Genomic DNA, 21,731 nt, shown 5'->3' with positions numbered 1-21,731 from the left:
AGAGACCAGTCCCCTGGGGTTGGTGTGCAGCATGGTTGTGGAGTGGGTAGCTGAGCCTAGACAGTTGCAGTTCAGGTGAGTTTGCAGGTCTTAGTCACTGGGTTTTTTTTTGTTTTGTTTTTAAAAAAGGGGTCATCTAGTTAGAAAATCTTCGGGGCTGTGACCAAAGCAACAAAGGCAAAAACACAGACGTTGGTTATGTAGGGTGTGGTCCCCCTGGTGGAATACGTGGGTGGGTTGGGATGGGGAGTGGCTGGACAGACCGGTCTCGCTCCGTTTGGTGCCACTCCACCCGCCCGGGTTTCCGCGCCCTGCCGCGCTGCTCCGACGCCGCTTCCGGCGGGGATGGGAGCGCGCAGCGCGGAAGCGGGTGGCAGGCCGGCCGCCGGGGCGAGGCGGGGGAGGGGCCGTGAGTGCCGCAGTCGGGCAGCCATGGAGCGGAGCTTGCTGGCGGCGAGGCCACGACAACAAGGTAGCCACCCCCGCAGCATGCCTCGACCGCGGTCCGCACCGCCTTCCCCCGACCCCCAGGGTGCGCTGGTCCCGGTCGCGCGCTCCGCCCTCCGCATCCCAGGTGTGGTCGGTTAAATCCCCGCCCTGACCCAGGCCCGGGGAGCTAGTCTCCGCCCTTCGCTCTCCGGATTACCCTTGGAGTGCGCCGCACCATGCCGCTCAGGCTCTTCCGGCGCCTGCTCTTCACCGCTCTGCTGCTGGTGATCGTCTGGACCCTCTTCGGGCCTTCGGGGTTGGGGGAGGAGCTGCTGAGCCTCTCACTAGCCTCCCTGCTACCAGCCCCCGCCTCACCGGGGCCGCCCCTGGCCCTGCCCCGCCTCTTGATCCCCAACCAGGAAGCTTGCGGTGGTCCCGGGGCTCCTCCCTTCCTGCTCATCCTGGTGTGCACGGCTCCGGAAAATCTGAACCAGAGAAACGCCATTCGGGCCTCGTGGGGCGGGCTGCGCGAGGCCCGGGGACTCAGGGTACAGACGCTATTCCTGCTGGGAGAGCCGAACGCACAGCACCCCATGTGGGGCTCCCAGGGGAACGACCTGGCCTCGGAGTCAGCAGCCCAGGGGGATATCTTGCAGGCCGCCTTCCAGGACTCCTACCGCAACCTCACCCTCAAGACCCTCAGTGGGCTGAACTGGGCTGAGAAACACTGCCCCATGGCCCGATACGTCCTCAAGACGGACGATGATGTGTATGTCAACGTCCCCGAACTGGTATCAGAGCTGGTCTTGCGAGGGGGCCGTTGGGAGCAATGGGAGAGAAGCACGGAACCCCAGAGAGAGGCTGAGGTTGGAAATGAACAGCAGGAAGGAGGCCAGGCCTTGCACAGCGAGGAAGTGCCTCTTCTGTACCTGGGCCGGGTGCACTGGCGAGTAAACCCCTCTCGGACACCAGGGGGCAGGCACCGTGTATCAGAGGAGCAGTGGCCTCACACCTGGGGCCCCTTCCCACCCTATGCCTCAGGCACGGGGTATGTGTTGTCAGCGTCTGCTGTGCAGCTTATTCTCAAGGTGGCTAGCCGGGCACCCCCTCTCCCGTTAGAGGATGTCTTTGTGGGGGTAAGTGCCCGAAGAGGAGGCCTCGCCCCAACACAGTGTGTCAAGCTGGCTGGTGCCACCCACTACCCACTAGACCGGTGCTGCTATGGGAAATTCCTGCTGACGTCCCACAGGCTGGACCCCTGGAAGATGCAGGAAGCCTGGAAGCTGGTGGGTGGCTCTGACGGGGAAAGGACTGCGCCCTTTTGCTCCTGGTTCCAGGGAGTCCTGGGCATCCTGCGGTGTCGAGCAATAGCCTGGCTTCACAGCTGAGAGTGCCTGGGGCCACAGGAAAGGCAGGAACAGGACCTTCTCTCTCCCAGGCCCAACGCAGGGGCCCTCACTGGCTGGAGCTGATCTGTTTCCTCATACCAGATCCTCAGTCTCACTAAAGACAGGGATATGGGAGACACCCAGGGGCCTGGCCCGCCAGCCTGAAAAATGGTCATCAGGAAGAGAAAAAGAAAAAAATGCTGCAGCTGTTCTCTCAAGCTAGGGCAGAAGAGGGCTGTCAAGCTCCTCAATAAACTTGTCTCCACTTCTTCGAGTGCAGTGTGGTCTTCACCAGGACCCCCAGAACACCACAAACCTGGAGACCCCAGAGGCTGCCAGACCCTGCTTCATGGGAAGGACATCTCCAGGGACATGGGAGAGAGGACAGCCTCTCTGAGGAGGAAGGCCCCTAAAAGGCAAAGCTAAGGCCACAGCAGCCACAAGGTATGGGGGTGGGGGTAGAGGCAGGACACTGACTCCTCTGATCCTAGAATGGCCTCATGCTGGGCAAGGGGGAGGGGAACAGGTCCACAAGATGATCCAGACACATGATCCAAAAAATCGCTTTCCTCTTTAATACCAACCCACCCCAGGAGCCAGCTGTCCACCCCCAGTTGGGGAAAGGACCACAGTGCCCCACCTCCTTGTTCCAGGGAACACTCTTTTCCCTACAGGTGATCTTGGGGAGAGACTGTTCCCAGGCAACCCTGGAGTCTGGCTCAGTGCACAAATCTGTCCAGGGCAGATGGCCGGGCCCCTGTGGACTTGGCCTTCGCTTCCTTCTGCTGCTGCTGCTGCTGCTGCTGCTGAAGGCTCTGCCGGACCTTGTCCTGGGGACCGGAGAGGGGGAGGGCACAGGGACAGTGAGAAGTGGCAGGCTGACAAGGGCAGAGGCACAAGCAGGAGGGTGCAGCCTGTGGAAGGCCCGGCCCATCCCAATACTCATCTACCCTGTGTTCCTCATCCATGACCTTCCTCTTCCTCTTCACCAGGCTTGCTGTGGAGCTGCGGCCCTTCTGCTTTGGCTTTGGCTGGAAGGGAGCCTTAGCCTCTGGGTCATAGCCCTGAGGGAGGGGACAGGAGTGAAATCTGTTAGAGCCTCGGTCGGAGTCAGGGAACTGGCAGCACCCACCTGCTGGCCACACTTCTGGGGACAAGCCATGGTGGGGAGAGGATGTGGGGGAGAAGACAGGCCTGGGCATTCAGGGGCCTGCTCCATACCAGCCTCTCTATCCGCTCCTTCTTTCCCTGCTCCAGAGAGATGACATCCACCTCGGCCAGGGCTCGCGGGTCAAGACAAATAAGCTCTGCAGGTACCTGAGGGTTTCACAGAGGGATAGGACTCAGCAAGGAGCCACAGGAGGGTAGCACCAAAAAGGGAAGCCAGGAAGGCTGCTGAACCCCTCTACCCAGGACCCCCAGCATGAGACCTCAGGATAGCTTTCTCTACCTCCAACCCAAAACCACATGCATACCTTCCCCAGCAGCAGGGGCCTCACAAGCATGCTGCACACCAACCAGCAGGGGAACCTCACCTTCTCCAACAGGGGCAATCTCACCCTCTCCGCCAGGGGGAACCCTGACCCTCTCCAGCAGGGGGAACCTCACCCTCTCCAGCAGGGGGAACCTGACCGTCTCCAGGAGAGGGGAACCTCACCCTCTCCAGCAGGGGAGCCTCACCTTCTCTAGCAGGGCCTTCACCTCCCACTCCTGGCGTTGCTTCCGGCTTCTGTAAGGATTACTCTCCAGGCCATCAAAGTTGGGCTCACCAGCCCCTGAAGGGAGGGAGGGAGGAGCATGGAGCCGTAAGGAAAGACCTAAGTCCAACAGCTCCAGCCCAACCAATCCCCCAGCTCCTGGGTGTCTCAGGCCCAAACTTCCACCCAGAGTTCATTCACTTCAAGCCCCATCCCTGGCCCACTCACCAGGGACCAGCATGCTGGTGACGCCCCCACTGTGCCCCACCCCTAGCACATCTTCAAAGGGGCAGAACTGAAGGCCATGCACAGGGCCTGAGAGCCGGTGGGTGAGGTAGGGCTGTTCAAGGGAGGGTGGGCTGCCCTTGCCCTGCCCTGCCCAGATGTTGACAACATCACCCATTCCCGCCACCAGCAGTCCCCTCTGGGAGAAGGCCAGGTGCCCTGCTCCATGGGGCAGGGTCCGAGTGCTCAGAGGCTGGTAGGTCCCTCTCAAGTCAAAGATCTTCAGCTGGTGGTCTAGGCCAGAGGTGGCCATGTACCTGGTGAGAAAAGAGGGATCAATTAATCTGTCAGTAAATGGGTTTACCAAGCAAACTGTGGCCAAGTCCAGGCATCAAGTCTGGCTGGGGAGAAAAAGATTAATAGTAATGACCACTACCATCACCCTGAACACTCCACAGGCATCCTCTTGGTTAAGCTGCACACAACTCTTACGATTTTTATTTCCCTTTAAGAGGTGAGGAAACTGAAGCTCAGGGAAAGGAAAGCTAGGTCAGTGGATGGTCAGGCCTATCTCTTTAGCATCTGCCTCTCCTCTGCTAACACCATACAGCCCTCTCAAGACACGGGAGTCAAAAGGAGCACCCACACGACAGGCTGCACCTAAATGTGATGTCCCCCTGTACATACATGCAGCACACAGCCCAGCAAGGGGAAAGAGCATCTGCAGTGGTCAGAAAGGCTTCATGGGAAAGGTGGGATTTGACCCATTCTAAGTAATTCTCAAAAAAGTACAGGAAAGAGATACACAGCAGGTTCACATGCATTAACACCAGAGTGTGGAGACTGAGAGGGAAGCAGAGGTTACGTTAGCAGGATTGGTGGGAGACATGGTCAGGAAAATCAGGAACGGAAAATTTGTGGGGTTTCTTTAAAGTCAGACCGAGGACCCACAGCTCACAATCCCAACGTTGCTCTCTGGCAATGACAAATCACAAACTCAAGGCTCCAAGGACTTGAGAAGACCTACTCAGAAAGTGGTGAAGTATCCCTTGGCCTGCCCCTCTGTGTGCTTTCCCTGGAAGGAGGGAGTGAAGGTTGGGATCAAATCCTCTCTAGGAATCATGTACTGCATAAGTTGTTTACTTTCAGAAGTTGGAGTTTCTTTTCTTTTTTTGAGACAGGGTCTCATTCTGTTGCCCAAGCTGGAGTGCAGTGGCGTGACCTTGGCTCACCGCAGCCTCTGCCTCCCTGGTTCAAGTGATTCTCGTGCCTCAGCCTCCCAAGTAGCTGGGATTACAGGCATGCGCCACCACGGCTAATTTTTGCGTTTTTAGTGGAGTCGGGGTTCACCATGTTGGCCATGCTGGTCTTGAACTCCTGGCCTCAAATGACCTCCTCTGCCTCCCAAAGTGCTGGGATTACAGGTGAGGTTGGAGTTTCTATGTTAAAGTTATTCCTTAACGAGGGAAGCTGAAGGGGAACCAGCCAGGTAGGGGATGTATGTTTGCCAAGAGGCCAAGGACTCTCTTTTGCCTTGGCTGTGAACCCAGAAGAAGGGAACTAAAGAGTTTTTATGAGCAGAGACTTGCACAGTGACGGAGCCCAAGGAAGGCCCAACTGGATACTTCCAACAAGATAATCAGGGCCCTGACTTTACCACAGAGAAAAGCCATCAGTGCAAACCAGGAATTACCGAGCGCTCCTGGAACACAGGGTCACATCCTTTGGTGAACTAATAACTCAAGGATGCATGCTGGCTCTTCTCCCCTCCACATACCCATCTATGGGATCCCCTGGGTAAAGACCAGCCTAGTGCCAGATGGGAGTCTGGGCCATACTACTGTACTACTAAACTTGCAAGCAGCAGTTCGGCTCTGAGAAGTCAACCAATCCAATCCTAATGCAGGCTACCAGAACACCTCTTATGAAAGATGGTCGGCTTCATCGCTGGAGTCCCCGTGGCCTATCTGACAAGCTCCTGAGAAGGACCAGAGAAAAGCAGGGATGGGCTGAAGATCACAAGGACCAGAGCTGTTCAGCATCAAGGTGTTGATTAAACTTCAGGCCTCAGCTAACTAGTGATTAAGTGCTAAGCAGAGGAGTGGCTGACCCAGGTAGCCCATGGAGGGCAAGCTACAGCTTTGGCCCAGTGGCCCAGAGAGGGCAGAAACCCTTGGGCAGGCCTTCCAACTCTCCTAGAGCCAGGCTGGTATAGATATGGAGTAAAAAGGGCAGAACCAAATCATTTGTTCACAAAGATACAATTACAGAGGCCAGGAGCAGTGGCTCAGGCCTATAATCCCAGCACTTTGGGAGACCAGATGGGCGGATCACAAGGTCAGGAGTTCGAGACCAGCCTGGCCAACATAGTGAAATTCCATCTCCATTAAAAATACAAAAATTAGCTGCGCGCAGTGGCACGCACCTGTAGTCCCAGCTACTCAGAGGCTGAGGCAGAAGAATCACTTGAGCCTAGGAGGCGAAGGTTGCAGTGAACCGAGATCGTGCCCCTGCACTCCAGCCTGGGTGACAGATCAAGACTCCATCTCGAAAAATAATAATAAATAAATAAATGCATCACCTGGCCAGTCATTCTCAAAAACCATAGCCATGGCCGGGTACAGTGGCTCATGCCTGTAATCCCAGCACTTTGGGAGGCTGAAGCAGGTGGATCACAATGTCAGGAGTTCAAGACCAGCCTGGCCAAGAGGGTGAAACCCCGTCTCTACTAAAAATTTAAAAATTAACCGGGCGTGGTGGCGGGTGCATATAATCCCAGCTACTCAGGAGGCTGAGGCAGGACAATCGCTTGAACCCCCGGGGACAGAGGTTGCAGTGAGATTGCGCCACTGCACTCCAGCCTGGGTGACAGAGTGAGACTGTCTCAAAAAAAAAAAAAAACCCATAGCCACAAGTTGTTTTTTTTTGTTTTGTTTTGTTTTGTTTTTGTTTTTTGAGACGGAGTCTCGCTCTGTCGCCCAGGCTGGAGTGCAGTGGCGTGATTTCGGCTCACTGCAAGCTCCGCCTCCCGGGTTCACGCCATTCTCCTGCCTCAGACTCCCGACTAGCTGGGACTACAGGCGCCTCCACCAAGCCCGGCTAGTTTTTTGTATTTTTTAGTAGAGACGGGGTTTCACCGTGTTAGCCAGGATGGTCTTGATCTCCTGACCTCGTGATCCGCCCGTCTCGGCCTCCCAAAGTGCTGGGATTACAGGGTTGAGCCACCGCGCCCGGCCTAGCCACAAGTTTTTATACCCAAAGGGTAATTGGAGCACCACACCAAGGCAGGCTCAATGATTCATCCTTTTATCTCCAGAACTTCAGCACAGAGCCCCGCCCACAGCAGATGCCCAGTGAATACCTGACAAAAGGAATCAGAGGACAATACAAATCAGAGAGAACAGCTGTGGAAAATGCAGATACTCTCTCAGGAACAGCAGAAATCCAAAGCAGACACCACCTCTACCCTCACATCAGCCAGACCTGGAGAGAACGATCATCTTGAATGACAATGATGAATATAGCACTCCCTATTTGCTAAGCACTGTGCTAAACTATATGCCTTAACTCATCTTAATGTCTACAACAGCTTTTATAAGGGCTTTAAACTAGGGCTTGGTAAACTACTGCCCATGGGCCAAACCTGGCCCATCATCTAGTTCTTTATAGCCCACAAGCCAAGAATGGTTTTTACATTTTTAAGTGGTTAAAAAAAAATCAAAATAATATTTTGAGACTGAAAACTGTATGAAATTCAAATTCCAATATCCACAAATAAAGTTTTATTGGAACATGGCCACTCAGTATTTATTTACACCGTGGCTGCTTTTGCTCTACAACACACAGCCGAGTGGTCATGACAGAATACGGCATCCTGATTTGCACTCCTGCTTTGTACGCTACAAGTCACAGTGACACAATCATAAGTGCTTCACAGCATTTTGAGCACCTCACATATCACCTATCATTACCTAACTGTGTGAAAAGATATTTTCAAAGATGAAATACATGAAATCTCTACAGATCAGCATGAACATGAGTATCTACAGTCAAGTTTGATCATTTGGAACACTAACTTTGTACATGAACTAGGCAAAATGTTATCCTCAAAAAGAGAAATTCAGTTCTTCCCATTAGTAGATCTGTATTACACAAATATCATATTTATTATTATTTTTTAAGACAGGGTCTCCCTCTGTTGCCGATGGAAGAGTACAGTGGGATGATCACAGCTCACTGCAGCCTTAACCTCCTATGCTGAGGTGATCCTCCCACCTGAGCCTCCTGAGTAGCTGGGACTACAGGCATGCACCACCACACCCGGCTAATTTTTCTATCTTTGTAGAGACAGAGTTTTGCCATGTCACCCAGGCTGGTTTCGAACTTCTGGGCTCAAGCGATCTGCCCACCTCAGCCTACCAAGGTGTTAAGATTACAGGCATGAGCTACTGTGTCCAGCCTCATATTATGTTTAACTTTTTTTTTTTTTTTTTTTTTTTTTGAGACAGAGTTTTGCTCTTGTTGCCCAGGTTGGAGTGCAATGGCACAATCTCGGCTCACTGCAACCTCTGCCTCCCAGGTTCAAGCGATTCTTCTGCCTCAGCCTCCCAAGTTGCAGGGATTACAGGCCCCTGTCACAACACCCGGCTAATTTTGTGGATTTTTAGTAGAGACAGGGTTTTGCCATGTTGGCCAGGCTAGTCTCGAACTCCTGACCTCAGGTGATCCACCCGCCTCAGCCTCCAAAGTGCTGGGATTACAGGTGTGAGCCATTGCACCTGGCCATATTATGTTTAATTTTATAACTTAAAAATGTGTGGGCCGGGTGCAGTGGCTCACAGCTGTAATCCCAGCACTTTGGGAAGCCGAGGCGGGCAGATCACCTGAAGTCAGGAGTTCAAGACCAGCCTGGCCAACATGGCAAAACCCCGTCTTTACAAAAAAATGCAAAAATTAGCTGGTCATAACGGCAGGTGCCTGTAATCCCAACTACTTGGGAGACTGAGGCAGAAGAGTCACTTGAACCCGGGAGGCAGAGGTTGCAGTGAGCTGAGATCACGCCACTGCACTCCAGCCTGGGAGACAGAGCAAGACTACATCTCTCTCAAAAGATTAAAAAAGAAAAAAAGGTCAGGCACAGTGGCTCACGCCTGTAATCCCAGCACTTTGGGAGGCTGAGGCGGGCAGATCACTTGAGGTCAGGAATTCGAGACCAGCCTGACCAACATGGTGAAACCCTGTCTCTATTAAAAATACAAAAATTAGCCAGGTGTTGTGCTGGGTGCCTGTAGTGCCAGCTCTTTGGGAGGCCAAGGCAGGAGAATCACTTGAACCTAAGAGGCGGAGGTTGCAGTGAGCTGACATTGCGCCACTGCACTCCAGCCTGGGCGTCAGAGCGAGACTCCATCTCAAAAAAAAAAAATTGTGATAATTTGTTTTCTCTTGGTATTTAAATAGCTACACAGTACCCTTTGATTTCACTTCTTATCAGCAAATCATCAAATATTTACTATCTGACTCTTGACAGAAAAAGTTTGTGGACCCTTGAACTAGACACTCATATTTCCATTTCTGGGGTGAGAAAACGGTGGCACACAAAGGTTATGCCATATGCCCATACTTACAAGGCCCATCAGTGGTAACATTGTGATTTAAACCTGGGCATCCTGGCTTTAGAGTCTGTGCTCCTAAAGCACACTACCTTCCACAACTTTCTGCCCACCTAACGCCTCATCCCACCAGTAACTTACGTGCCTGTAGAATCTACTGCCACAGCCCGGACCCCACCACGATGACAGAGAATCTTTGCCAGTGGCTCCTTCATAGCTGGACTCCATAAAGACACAGTACCTGGAAGAGAAGAAGAACCAAAGTTGCTAATACAAACCTGACCCTAAGGTTATTAAACCTGGGAAAGATGGGAACTCAAGACCAAGAGATAACAAAAAAGGGAAATAAAAGGGTAACTTTAAGAGACTCATGAAGTATAAATATAGAAGAAATGCAAGTCAGGATGGTCGGAGAGTCAAAACTAAGCTAGGTACTGACCATTGCTGTGTCCGAGATGGATGACAGCATTGTAAGGGTTCTGACTCATGACATCGAGCCGCCCAGCTCGAGCATTCAGAGCTGCCACGATCTTCCCCACTGATACATCCAGGTAGGTCAGAAACCCTGTTTCTGACTGAGAGAGAGACAGAGAGAATGACCCAGTCCTGATTGCCCTCTGTATTCCCTCTCCTGGGGTCCTAAAGGAGAAGTGGTCATCCCAAGGGCTGCCACCCAGTTCCTGAGCTCCACGGCCACTCACAGCTGTAGCCAGGAGGAAGTGGAAGGGCAGGAACTCAAGCCGTGTCACTCGGTCACACCGGCGGATACAGTGGAGCTCAATGCCCTGATTGTCATAGATGTGGAGCCAGCGGTTCTGGGCAACAGCAAGCAGTGCCTCAGAATGGAGAAACCTGGGGGAGAGGAAGAGTGGTTCAATTGGGAAATGAGGTCACAGGCTATCATTCAATCAAGGATGGACTATCTCACCCCTACTGACCGCTGACAATGAGGCCACTGACCGGATGTCCCGCACTGCCTCCATGACGTTGATCTCGCACATAAGCTTCTTTGTTACCCAATCAAGGGCAGCCACATGACCTCGGCGCCCTCCAAAAGCCAGGTGTCTGTTGGAGGTGAGGGGCAGGCAGGGTGTTAAGGCAGGGGACCACCGACTCAGATGACTTGAGGTCTGCCCCATGCCAGCCCCATCTCTCCAGGTGGGCAGACACATGTTGCTGCAGGTGCTCACCCGCACACACAAGCAAATCGAAGGACCCTCCCCTCATCAACAACCCAAACATACACTGCGAATGGCTGAAGTGGGCATGGCTAAAGTGGTTAAGGAAACACATCTTAGTTCAAGAGTCACTAGAATTCAACCTTACCTTCCAGTTCGAGAGTAGTTTAGTCTGTAGGGCCCAAATTGCCTCAGATTCAAGTCAAAGTGCTGGGAAAGAGAAGAGTGAAAAAAAAAAAAAAAATGAGTACCCTGCAGGAACGCCTTCTTCTAGCCCCCATTCCTCTCTTGTCCTGCACCACCAATCAATCCCTTGGCTCCTTTACCTCCTCAGGCTCACCTTGGCTGCACTTGCAATGTCCACAGCCTCCACAATGTCAGCCTGGCATATCTTTGCTGTGTCTTCCCCATCCTCCCCTTCCAGAAACCTGAAAGCAAGGGTTAGGATAGCAGTAAAGTTTCCCAATATGAAGCAAGTGTACCAACATAAAAACGAGAAAAGACAGTCCTATAAGGCAAGGATTGGGGGTCCAGATTAGGGCCCACTCACCCCGGTTCCTCAGCAAGCAGCAGCTCAGAACGAGCAGCTTTGATACTTGTTTCCTCTTCCTCAGCTTCAGCCACCTCAAGTCGGCTTCGAGTTTTGGCTTTAGAACGTGGTAGCTATAACATTGTTGGTGGGGAGGAGTGGCAGAAGAACCATAGGATAAGTGGGGTCACAGGAGAGCTACCTAGCCCAGCCTCCATTCAACTCACTCAGACACTCCCTGCCTCCAACACTTCCCAACTCTCCGGCTGGACCTCACCTTTCGGGATTTGTCAATACGACAGAACTTCTGGACCACCTCCACAGGGACGGGGGCGGGGCCTGGGAATGGATCTTGGGCCTAGGGGAAAGGAGAACGCAGTTAGTAGACAGCCTTGGATTGACCCCAACCCTTTCAAAGCACAAGGCGCCCTGCCTCGCCACCCATTAGGTTCCACGTTCACCCCGGACAAGCTCCGCTGGGACTCCGGGTTCTTCCACTCTCGGGGTTTCTTCGGGACCTGAGGCTGCTTAGAGATCCGAGACTTCTTTAATATGTGAGCATTTTTTGGTCTCTGAGGACGGAGCTCCCGATTCTTCTTGTTACAAGGAGGCCCTGGAGAGGCTCCGTCTGTGGTCGGAACAGTCTCTTCCTCCCAGTATCGCCGCGGTTTCTACAAGCAGATCAGGAACTCTGATACTCCGCACCCACGCCCCGCCCCCCCGACCCCGCAGCAAAAAACTTCCTTTCCCACCCAGGGAGGCCGATACCTTTCTCTTGGTCTGAAGTTTGTCTTTCTTGGGCGGGACATCCCTGCCCGGCTTGGGGGCTGTCTCCATCTCGCCCATCCGAACGGCGATCCACGTGCAAAACTTCTCTCAGCTGCCCCACAGTCGGCTTGAAAACTCCCGGAAGCCCTCTATCCTTCATCCAATCAGCAGCGTACCAGGTCTGAAGCTCTCTAGGCGCCATCTTGAGTGAGGGCACGCTTTCCTTAGAGGGGCGGAAGAGCTCTTGGCACCTTATCGGGAGCGGCAGCTTATGCAAGAGTGACTTACAAAAGAAAGGCAGGCCCGGGACCAGGGGCTAAGTAGCGGTGCGGTTTCTTTTTCCGGGTTAGTTTCCCCATCTTGCCTAAAAATATCCGAGTCCAGTCTTTGTAGCAGAACTCCATTCGCTAAACATGTCAGAACTACACTTCCCATCAAGGGTCAGAAAGAAACTTCCGGCGCAGTCTTTTCCCGGCATTCCTCGTTTACTTCCGGGTTTATTACTACTGAAAGCAGAACGTGAATAGGTTGGGATTTCGGTTGAGAGGCTTACGGTCTTGCGTTTCGCCCACCATATCCTGGGGACGGGGTGGAGTCGATACCCAGGACGGGGGGGAGGTGGCGGTGCCCCTCAGGGCTGCCTCTCAAGAGTGCTATCATTTCCGCAGGCGAGATCAGAAAAGGGAGCTCAGGTACCTTCCAGAGAGTGAGACGCAGCGCCCTTGTCTCGCTCCCCGTAGGCTTTCATCCCTGCCATGGCGGAGCTGATCCAGAAGAAGCTGCAGGGAGAAGTGGAGAAATATCAACAGCTACAGAAGGGTAAGGGAGCAGGGTCGGTATGGCCTCGCCCAATGCACTCACAACCCAAAGCCATTACCGAGATAAGGTTTGTTGCCCCATCTGGGCCCTTGCGTGCAGAGACTTTCCCGCTTCAGTACTCTTCCCTATTCACTGACCCGCTGCCCCCATCTTTTTCTGCTTCCTCAGATCCATATCCACCTGACTAGGATTGATGTTTCTAATCTTGCCTTTCCTCTTATCCCCAGACTTGAGTAAATCCATGTCGGGGAGGCAGAAACTTGAAGCACAACTAACAGAAAATAATATCGTGAAAGAGGTGAGGGACTGGGATTTGTGGGGCGAGGAGGGACCTGTACTAGCCATGGTTCTGATCACGTATGTCCCATCCCTCCATCAGGAACTGGCCCTGCTGGATGGGTCCAACGTGGTCTTTAAACTTCTGGGTCCGGTGCTAGTCAAACAGGAGCTGGGGGAGGCTCGGGCCACAGTAGGGAAGAGGCTGGACTATATCACAGCTGAAATGTGAGTCTTTATTCCACCACTGTGTGCTGCACCCTGTGATGCAGTGAATCATTGGAGTAGAGGTGTTGAACCATTGCAGAACAGCTCTCCATAGTGGCCCCTAGTCCTCCAGTTCCTCCAACCCCTTCCTTCCCTTTTAACCCCCCTTCTCCCTTCCCTAATTTCAAGTTTTCCACCTATCTCTTTCTTGCGTTTAGCACCCTCCTTAGTAAGTCCTACTAATTTCTCCCTTTCTACTTGTCTCCCTTGTCTCTCTTTAGTAAGCGATATGAATCCCAGCTCCGGGATCTTGAGCGGCAGTCAGAGCAACAGAGGGAGACCCTTGCTCAGCTGCAGCAGGAGTTCCAGCGGGCCCAGGCGGCAAAGGCAGGGGCTCCTGGCAAGGCCTGACCCCTTGGTGGGGGGAGGGGAGGGGAGGGAATGAGGCAGCTCTAGCATCTATACTGTAGCTAATAAAATGTAAAAACACCTGGCTCCGTTTCCTGACCAGGCGCTTCTGTCATATCCCCACAGTCCCTTCCACCTTCACACACACCACCTGTATTACCCCCTCAGGTTCAAACTCTTGCACTTGGAACTTCTTTGTGGCACAATGTTCTTTCTTTCTTGAAAGTGAAATCCTAAATGTCCTCAAACCTACTTCTTGCCTGTATATACAACCCTTAACTTTCCCTCATCTTGGTTGGCATGATTATTTTGGAAGGGCATTTACAACATAGCGTATTACTAGGAATGTCAGTTCAATTGAAAAAGAATTCACGGTTCTCTAACCTGAGGCCCCAGGATGAAATGTGGTTACCCTCTTTGCCAGCAGCCCTGGCATCTCTATTGGTACTTTTCAGCCTCTGTCTTCCTAGAATTTGCTTGAATGTAGCTTAAACTGACTTAAAATCCCAGCACGTAATGCTTTGTAGTGTATAAGTCCTCCCAAGTTTATATGTTGTCCATAAAGTTGTTCTGCCATTTCCTTGTCCTAAAATTGTTTTATACACATTTGCAGCAAGGGACCAGTGGTAGAGAGGTTACTGAAGAAAAATTGTTCTGAGGAAACTTTTTTCACCAATACCTCACTCACTTTTTGCTCTGTTCATGGGGATAGAAAACATTGTGCCCCTTCCTGTTCCATGGCATCTACCTTCAGCCAATTCCCCACCCCCACTCATAGCAGCCAGTTCATACGCACTACAAGGACAGGGGAGTAGAATTCAGGTAGTGTTTTGGTTTATTATCTTAGTGTTGTCACAGTGATAGAAACCCCCAGAGTGGGAAGAAGAACTCCTGCGAGGACCTATTTTTTGCCATTTCCCTCTGCCCTGGGGCTCAGAGCCTTGAGGCCTTTGCTTAGCCCTTTGCATATTAGGATATGGCCAAGAATCAGAAACTGATGCGTTTTTTCCAGCACTACCTGTGTGCTGCACAGGTAGGAAGCACACACAGGTGGGAAGCTACACACAGGTATCCAACTTGGTTATAAGACACCAGTTCCCACAGGGCTGGATTTCTCAGCTGTCTGGTAAACCAGTGGTACTTCACTGCCCCAGGATGGCTGGCTACCTTTCTGAATTTCTGTCTCAATGTGATATAACTGCCACCATTCAGGATGGCTACCCACATCTGGTATGAACACCATGACTTCTGTAAGCCAACGGGGCTTCCTCCTCAGAACAGTGCCCGTGCAATCTTCCTCCCTGTGGCCTTGATCCTGGGAAAGGAGCCCCCTCCTCCCTCACTCGGAGGAGTTCCTGAGGCAGACGGGCCACTGGTGACGCCAGGTGTAGCAGCAGAGGACCTTCGCCGCTGCCGCAGGAGGAAATCGTGTGAAGCTCCATCCATGGCGTAGAATACGTTAGCCGAGGCTGGGATAGTCAGCTCTGAAGGTTCAGGGGATGGATGTCAAGCACAAGCACAGTCATTCCCCCCACAGCCGCCCAGATGTGGAAGCACTCCACTCTCCTCCCGAGTCTGCCTTTCCCTCGTGGCCTCTGACCTCGCTCCCCTGGCAGCAGCTGTACCAGCTCATACTCTGAAACCACTGCAGAGTCACGATTGTTTTTCTTAAGGACACGACTGATGACACTTGGAGCCTTGTCCTGGCTTGTCACCTGGCAGGACAGGAGACCAAAAGAGCAATCAATCAGCCATGAATTCCCATCCTTCTACCCTTAGCCACTGAACCCAACCACAAAAGGTTACTTGTGTCCAAGGCTTTAAAAGGAACAGGGAAACCCAATACGGTGGCTTCCTATACCCCATAAGCCAGCCCACATGGTGCCCAGTGAAACAGAGCTGCTTGCCTTTGGGGAAACTGCTGTTGATTCTGAAATTTTAATATGGCTACCAAAAGTTTAAGGTGTAGCAACTAATGCAAAATAGCCATCAAAATAAAACAAATTTTAGCTTGTATTGAAGACCAGAGTTTACAAGATAAAATTAAAAATAAATAAAACAACTGCCAAAACCAAAAGTCAAAATTAAAACTACATTCAATTCCATTTGGTTGCCCAAACCTCAGACATTTATAGTCCAACAAGACACCATCCTTCACCCCAACTCCATCCCAAGGCTCCCTCACCAAAATGCTCTTATAGACACTGCCATCTTCCCCCAGCTCCATCTGGACTCGGATGATTCGGCAATCAGAGGCCCCTGGCCCAGATCCCCCTCCCCCATATCCAGTCCCCCCGGAGGCCCCTTCTGCACCCCCACTCAGCGGGGAGCCACAGGAGGCTGAGCGGCGGTGACCTCGAGAAGGCCTAGGGGAGGAGGCTGGTGGGGAGAGATGGCTGGGGTCAGCTGGACTGTGCAGGGATGGACTGCTTTCCAGGGCAGAGTCTAGTGACGAGACAGATGGCCACTTCATGTGCTAGGAATAAACAACATGGGACTGGCATGAAGGCAGGGAGATTAAGGAAGAAACATTTACAGAGTGAGGGTCAGCATCAAGGTCAGAGTCAGGAGCAGAGCTCACCTGGGCCAGCCGAGTCAGCAGAGGAGCAGGAGTTGTAGGCACCTCATCTCCCGCCATACTGGGCCGCTCGCAGGACACAAGCGGGGTAGGGACCCCAACAGAGCCCAGAACCCTACAGTGGCAGGAGATTGGGAGGATCAGAAGAAAAGTGGAAGTTCCAAGTAACCATCCCCCAGCCAGTGAATCTCTCACTCTGTCCACTGCGAGATGACCAATGTTGGCCGAAGCACCCGTGGGGCAGGAGGGTCACTGGAACCAGGTGGCTCCACCTCACAGGATACACGATGGCTGGGTTAGGGGGCAAAAGACAGAGCTCAGGACATGACACCAATCCCCCACACCTGGCCAGAGCCCTAGAGTCCCAACCTCACCCGCCAGTCACCTCTGAGCCTCTGTCAGTGGCCGGAGCCCCTGTAGCCACCTCTGGATATCATGGTCAGGTTGGAGGTTATAGCCACGACATTCATTCTGGAGCCGTCGCAACTCAGAAAGGACTGCAAACTCCTGGGAAGGAGCCCTCAAACTGCAGGAGCCAAAACTCAGGGACACCTGACTTTCCCCCCTCCCCTTCCAGGAACATGGATTGAGAAGTCCAGCATCCAGCCCAGGCACTCCACTCACCTTCCTCCGCTTGTCAAAATTGATGTATCCATTCTGCGAGGAAAATGGGGATGGGGTGAAAGTTCTAACACTACCTTCCAGGCCACAGAGAGAGAATATCCCCTCTCTTAAACACACACAGCCACATCCAACTCACAATCACTTCCCTCTAGCCTCTCTGACTCTTCCATCCCTCCCTGCCTTCCCCCTCAATCTATCATGGCCTAAGCACTGCACTTGACCCTTGAAATTTAATATCTCAGGTAGACAACTAGTCTGCTTTGCAGATGAGAAGACTGGATAGTATCCAATTGGATAGGATTCCTCATCCAGAGAGGATAAGGAACTTGCCCAAGGTCTCAGTATTTGTTTATTTAACAAACTCTAGCAATAGAGCAGGACCCCATCACAAAACCTAAATGTGCTTACGTTTCAGGCATGTTCTAAGCGCTTGACAAATACAATTCATTTAACCCTTATAATAACAGATCAATGTAGATGCTATTTCTAGTTTCTCATTTACAGACCACTGAGGCGACTTGGCACAGAAATAGATCTGGCTTTGTCCTACACTCAGCTATTTGTGCCTTACAGCCCCTTGCAAGGGGGGGATCTGTCGGACCCTGCAGCCCACTTGTTACATCATCATAATGACACACACACACACACCACTGACCTCCAACTCATCCTTGGAGGCTGCATCCAGCATCACAAGGTCCTTCAGGAAGGTGCCAAGGTATGGGACTATACCCTGAGGTCAGGGGTCAGGGTCAGACGTGCCTGCCATTGATGTGAGGGCTCTCCGTCCCTCCGCACTTGCCCTCCCCATTGCCTCAGAGAACAGATTTCATTCTCCTCACCCCTCACCCCTCTGTGCCTCCCTTACCCATCCTTCAGGCTGCTCCCCTAAAACATACTCCTCACCCCTTCATAATCACAACCCCCAAGCCCACCACCCAGCTAGTCACTCACCCCACCCCGGGAGCCAGACCTCGGGGCCTTCTTGGAGTGTGGCTCCAGAGGAGACTGCAACTTTACCTCCTGGTGGTGACAAAATAAAGAGACATGGGGGAGCAGTAGGGAGCAGGGAGAGGGGGGAATGCCACAAACCAGGCTCTCACCTGCACGAGCAGCTCCCGACTCTGGGAATAATTATCCTCCTCGGAGAAAATCTGGCAGAGGCTAGAAAAGACTCTGAGGCTGTCCCTGGGGGAGGGAGAAAAGTGGCCCTGAGGACAGGCCTGGCTCTGTCACCCCCTCTTCCCTGCCTTCTGAGGAACCCCCACCCCAGTCCAATGCCTCAGCCTCCCCACCTGGTTGCTTCCCCCCAGGCTGCCCGAAGCCTGTGGATGGGGCTGGACTGCAGGGCTGACACCACAGCATAAACTGAAGAGAAGTTTCGGAGCAGCCGGCACTCCTGTGGGGGTCAAAGAGAGCTAAGGCTATGGGAGCCCTCTCCATGCCATGGCCACCCACCGTGGGGCAATCTTCTTTCTCACCTCCGCCACGCGGATCCACTTCTCCAGGAGGCGGGCCCTCTGGGGGGGACGGAGTGGCCGTATGGTCACCTCCCCAGGTCCCTCTCCGGTGGAGGTAGCCCCCAGGACAGAACTAACCACTGCCCCTGCCACCTTGTTGAACTGTGTGACAGTAGCTCGGACAGATGGGCAGAGGTGAGAATGTCCTGGCCGGTCTCTGTGACCCCACAGGCCTCCCAGGCACTGAGAGGGGATCAAATTGAGAAATAGCTCCTGCAGGGTAGAGGTAAGAGGTTAAAGTTCATAGTCAAGTGAGGTCAGCTTTCCAATATTAGGGATCTGAGGATCTCAGGTGGCCAAGGAACCAGAGGGGCACAGGGTTTGAAGGGTAACAACCAAAAGGAAAAAGGGAAAGTCAAAATGGTAGGTGAAGGAGGCTAGGAGCTGGATCAGGAAAGGGTGGAAGCAAGGAAAGGATCTGGAGTCAAGGAGAGGTTAGTAAGGGGTCAGGGGGCATACGGGCCAGAGGTCAGGGTCTCACCGCATCTAGCAGGGTCAGCTGTTCGGCCAAGTGGTCAGCGAGGAACACCAGGACATCCGTGGGGTCAGCAGGGGGATCGCCGGGGAGGGCCAGGGGCTTAGGAAGGTCGGGGGCCTGAGGGTCCACCCGGGACCGGAGGTTGCGGATGAGGTCAGCGCTGCCCCCCCCAACACCCTTCCCTGCTGCATACCCTGTCTGAAGTAAGAAGCTCTCAAGCCGGTCAAGCTGACCCTTGGCCTCAGAGCCAAAATCCTCAGGGTGAGAGGCCAGCCAGGTTGACAGCACAGAGATGGCTACCCTGGGAGAAGGGAATCAGCCAAGGGTGAGAGGTAAAGCTGCAGCCTAGGCAGAGTAGACTGTGAGATTAAGAAACAGGGGTCACTCACTCTGTTGTCCTCTCTAGTTCACCGGTAGGATGAGATTCAAGGGCTTCCAGCCTGAGGGGAAGAAGAGGATCTATCTGTCCATTTTCCCCAAACCCCCAGTGGCCTTAACTATTTTGGTGGGATGTTGGAACTTTAGGAAATCTGGACAGACACTCCACGACCCTGGGTCCCTTATGACTCTGACCTGTCAGCCATAAGTCCTAGCAAGGCAGGCGTCGAGGTGAAGGCCCGGTGGGTGGCCAGGAAGGCTGACATGAAAGTCCCATCAGTCCCTGATGTCCGGGTATCCAGTAGGTGTCTGACCAGGGCCTCCAGAGTGCCAGCTCGGAGCCGTCGGGAGGAACGCGGGGGAGGCATAGGGACCTGGAGGACACAAAGAGATGATCACCAACGCTTTCTCCCACTCTGCCCCTAGATTTCTGAGGACAATCCCAGACCCAGGAGATGTTCCAGCCTCATTTTTCTGATATTTAGAGAGGGCAAAAGTCTTGGCCTATGTCATACAGCGGAGTCCAGGACTCCAGAACTCCAACCTAGCACTCTGGCCAGAAAGTCAGCCAGAGGAAGCGAACTGAAGAGTCAGAGGTGAGAAGCTAAAGTCATGATCTCACCAAGGGATCAAGAGGTCGATATTGGCGGCTTGTGATGGTAAACACAGCACCATCCTCCTCCTCATCCCAGACGGACACAGGGGCCTGCAGGAGCAAGGAAGGGGAAGTCAGACAGTTCCATATCACCCCCCACTGCCCTCAGCCTTCACCCCAGGCCCTGCTTCTCCCTCTATACCCCTCACCTGTGGTGGCAGGGCATAGTACCAGCGAGTGCGAGGAAGGGTGGGGGGAGCTGGTGACCCCAGGTCTCCCCCACTGGGGCCCAGACAGCCCCACCCCAGTCGCCTCAGGGCCCCGGTGGAGTCGAAGGGGCTGTAGTGGAGGCGTGGATGGAGTACAGGAATCCTGATCCTGGAGACCCCCAAAGCCCTTTCCCCCCAGAGCTGAACCCACACACGACAGAGAAGCAGGGTACAAAGAGCAGGAGAGGGAAGCGAGAGGCAGCAAGCCAGAGGCAGAGACTAGGAGTAGCTGAAACCTCAGTTCAGGCACTGCCGCATGCCCCGCCCCTCCCGGCCAAGGACTAGACCAGCCCAGAGCTTTAGTCCTTCTCAGGCCCCCTTTCACACTGGTCCCTCGGGTAATGCCTCCACTATCTCAGCCCTAAGGGACCCCTGAAGGTAGCAGCTCCAATCCCAGTCCAGGAAGGAAAAGGGGAAGTGGGATGATGGGGGCTGGGGGGCGGTAGACTCAGAGAGTCACGTGGCCCCAGTCCCTCCCCCGACCGATCCCGAAAAACCAGCCTTGCCAGTCAACCTGCCCTCACTTAGGATCTGGACCTAGGAGTTCAGGGCCTCGGGGCCCCAAATCCAAATTCTGGCCCCTCCTGAGGCCTAAAATCCTGCTCCTGGCCACCACCATTAATCCCTAATGAAAACAGGTAACCACTCTCTACCCACCCTAGGATCATTCCTCCAGGTCCCAGAACCGTGGCTTCCCTGCCTCTACCCAGGATGGGGGGGGGGGGGTAAAGGGGAGGGAGGGAAGGAGGGGTCACGAAATCTGAGGGTTCCCTCCCCAATCCCAGAGTCAGAGGAGCTGGTTACTGTGGAAACAAACCCCTCCCCGCCAAACAAAAACAAGGAGGGAGACAGGGGGCAAGACAAGACTGCTCAGAGAAGTAGGCACACTCAGGCAGGCAGAGGCAGAGGGCCAGAGACCCGCAGGGACAGCCAGCCAGAAGTTCCAGGCAGGTTCCTGCGGGCAGGTCCTGAGTCACACTGACAGAGAACCACAGAGACGCCGGGACTCCCCGCAGCAGAGAAACGGGCCGACGCCCAGGGAGGCGCGAGAATAACTGAGGCAAGGAGGAGGAGATGTAGGGACCCAGAGACAAGAGAAAAGTGGAGACTTCAGAAATACATCCGACCCCTACCTCCCACCACCCGCGTCTCACCTCTTCTTCTTCCTCCTCCTCTTCCTCCTGCCCCCCGCCCACGACCAGGCCACCTGGGCCCCCACCCTCATCGGGGTCCCGGCTTCGGAAGCTGCTCAGTACGACTCCCCCTGGGGGGCTCGTGTCCAAAAGCAGCCGCAGGGGCCGCGGGAGCATGGCCGAGTGAATCAGCGGGGTCGGGCCATGGGGGCGCCTGGGGAGAGACGGGGTGGGGTGGGGGTGGAGAGTCAGGTGGGCGCGGGGGAGCCGGGCAGGGAAGGGACGTGGGTGGGTGTCAAGAAGACCGGAAGGGAATTCTGCAGGAAGGCTGGGGGAGGGAGGCAACAGAAGGGTGAAATAGGGTGGCCCTTGGTGCAGTTGGGGGAGGAGGGGGTCACGAGTACGGGGACGCGCAGGGTGCTCAGGCTCTGACCTGCTCGGGAGGGGTGGGGGCAGCGTGGGTCCTGGGCCGCTGTTGCCGTCGGTCTCCGGCCCCGGACCAAGTCCCCTCCCCGGCTTTTCCGTACCCCCTTGAACCCCTCCCGCTAGGCTCCCGGGCCCCTTCCGCCCTTTCCGCTCCCCCCCGCGTCCGCCCGCTCCGAGAGCAGGAGCCAAAAGGGGAAGGA

General features: G+C 54.0%; 5 protein-coding genes across 24 annotated transcripts in view; 2 read left to right on the top strand and 3 right to left on the bottom strand.

Moving 5' to 3' along the window:
• VPS52 (VPS52 subunit of GARP complex) overlaps window positions 1-828 on the bottom strand; it is a 28,040-nt gene extending 27,212 nt beyond the window's left edge. The window contains exon 1 of the mRNA XM_045390687.3: window positions 647-828. Coding sequence (XP_045246622.2) covers window positions 647-667 — 21 coding nt within the window. The 5' untranslated portion in view covers window positions 668-828. The remainder of the gene's footprint in view (window positions 1-646) is intronic.
• B3GALT4 (beta-1,3-galactosyltransferase 4) lies at window positions 412-7,534 on the top strand. Its single transcript, XM_045390691.3, has 2 exons — window positions 412-2,261; window positions 7,056-7,534. Exon 1 carries the CDS (start codon window positions 666-668, stop codon window positions 1,815-1,817), a length of 1,152 nt encoding a protein of 383 aa, XP_045246626.2. The 5' UTR covers window positions 412-665; the 3' UTR covers window positions 1,818-2,261; window positions 7,056-7,534.
• Window positions 2,370-11,953, bottom strand: WDR46 (WD repeat domain 46). 2 transcript variants are annotated; one of them, XR_012433918.1, is made up of 15 exons: window positions 11,824-11,953; window positions 11,517-11,726; window positions 11,333-11,413; window positions 11,077-11,189; window positions 10,867-10,954; window positions 10,675-10,736; window positions 10,309-10,413; window positions 10,050-10,200; window positions 9,788-9,923; window positions 9,494-9,589; window positions 3,743-4,056; window positions 3,498-3,592; window positions 3,039-3,134; window positions 2,768-2,881; window positions 2,370-2,647 (listed from the first exon to the last, which is right to left on the bottom strand). XR_012433918.1 is itself a non-coding variant. In XM_045390690.2 (15 exons), the coding sequence occupies exons 1-15, from the start codon at window positions 11,899-11,901 to the stop codon at window positions 2,537-2,539; spliced, it is 1,854 nt and encodes a 617-aa protein (XP_045246625.2). In that variant the 5' UTR covers window positions 11,902-11,953; the 3' UTR covers window positions 2,370-2,536. The 2 variants fall into 2 exon arrangements, 1 of the variants encoding a protein (XP_045246625.2); XM_045390690.2 differs by having other exon boundaries at window positions 9,490-9,589.
• A 365-nt stretch (window positions 11,954-12,318) lies between these two features.
• On the top strand, window positions 12,319-13,619 carry PFDN6 (prefoldin subunit 6). 2 transcript variants are annotated; one of them, XM_005553325.4, is made up of 5 exons: window positions 12,319-12,350; window positions 12,492-12,642; window positions 12,870-12,940; window positions 13,022-13,146; window positions 13,407-13,619. In XM_005553325.4, exons 2-5 carry the CDS (start codon window positions 12,579-12,581, stop codon window positions 13,534-13,536), a joined length of 390 nt encoding a protein of 129 aa, XP_005553382.1. In that variant the 5' UTR covers window positions 12,319-12,350; window positions 12,492-12,578; the 3' UTR covers window positions 13,537-13,619. The 2 variants fall into 2 exon arrangements, with proteins under 2 accessions (XP_005553382.1, XP_065400238.1); XM_065544166.1 differs by having other exon boundaries at window positions 12,323-12,642.
• Window positions 13,620-14,345: 726 nt separating this feature from the next.
• RGL2 (ral guanine nucleotide dissociation stimulator like 2) lies at window positions 14,346-21,680 on the bottom strand. Of its 18 annotated transcripts, none has more exons than XR_012433907.1 (19): window positions 21,539-21,680; window positions 21,127-21,319; window positions 19,913-20,042; window positions 19,731-19,814; window positions 19,304-19,482; window positions 19,120-19,170; window positions 18,734-19,031; window positions 18,214-18,465; window positions 18,028-18,131; window positions 17,836-17,920; window positions 17,687-17,755; window positions 17,391-17,465; window positions 16,736-16,768; window positions 16,497-16,637; window positions 16,307-16,402; window positions 16,115-16,226; window positions 15,719-16,009; window positions 15,134-15,248; window positions 14,346-15,017 (listed from the first exon to the last, which is right to left on the bottom strand). XR_012433907.1 is itself a non-coding variant. In XM_045390686.2 (19 exons), exons 2-19 carry the CDS (start codon window positions 21,195-21,197, stop codon window positions 14,806-14,808), a joined length of 2,379 nt encoding a protein of 792 aa, XP_045246621.1. In that variant the 5' UTR covers window positions 21,198-21,319; window positions 21,539-21,680; the 3' UTR covers window positions 14,346-14,805. The 18 variants fall into 18 exon arrangements, 8 of the variants coding, with proteins under 8 accessions (XP_045246621.1, XP_073894475.1, XP_005553372.1 ...); XR_012433910.1 differs by having other exon boundaries at window positions 16,497-16,618; window positions 17,706-17,755; XM_045390686.2 differs by having other exon boundaries at window positions 16,497-16,618.
• Window positions 21,681-21,731: the final 51 nt, after the last annotated feature.

The sequence above is a fragment of the Macaca fascicularis genome, chromosome 4 (assembly GCF_037993035.2).
Source record: "Macaca fascicularis isolate 582-1 chromosome 4, T2T-MFA8v1.1".
Lineage (NCBI taxonomy): Eukaryota > Metazoa > Chordata > Mammalia > Primates > Cercopithecidae > Macaca > Macaca fascicularis.
The sequence above is the reverse complement of the archived record's forward strand: the minus strand, read 5'-3'. Positions and strand labels throughout refer to the sequence as shown.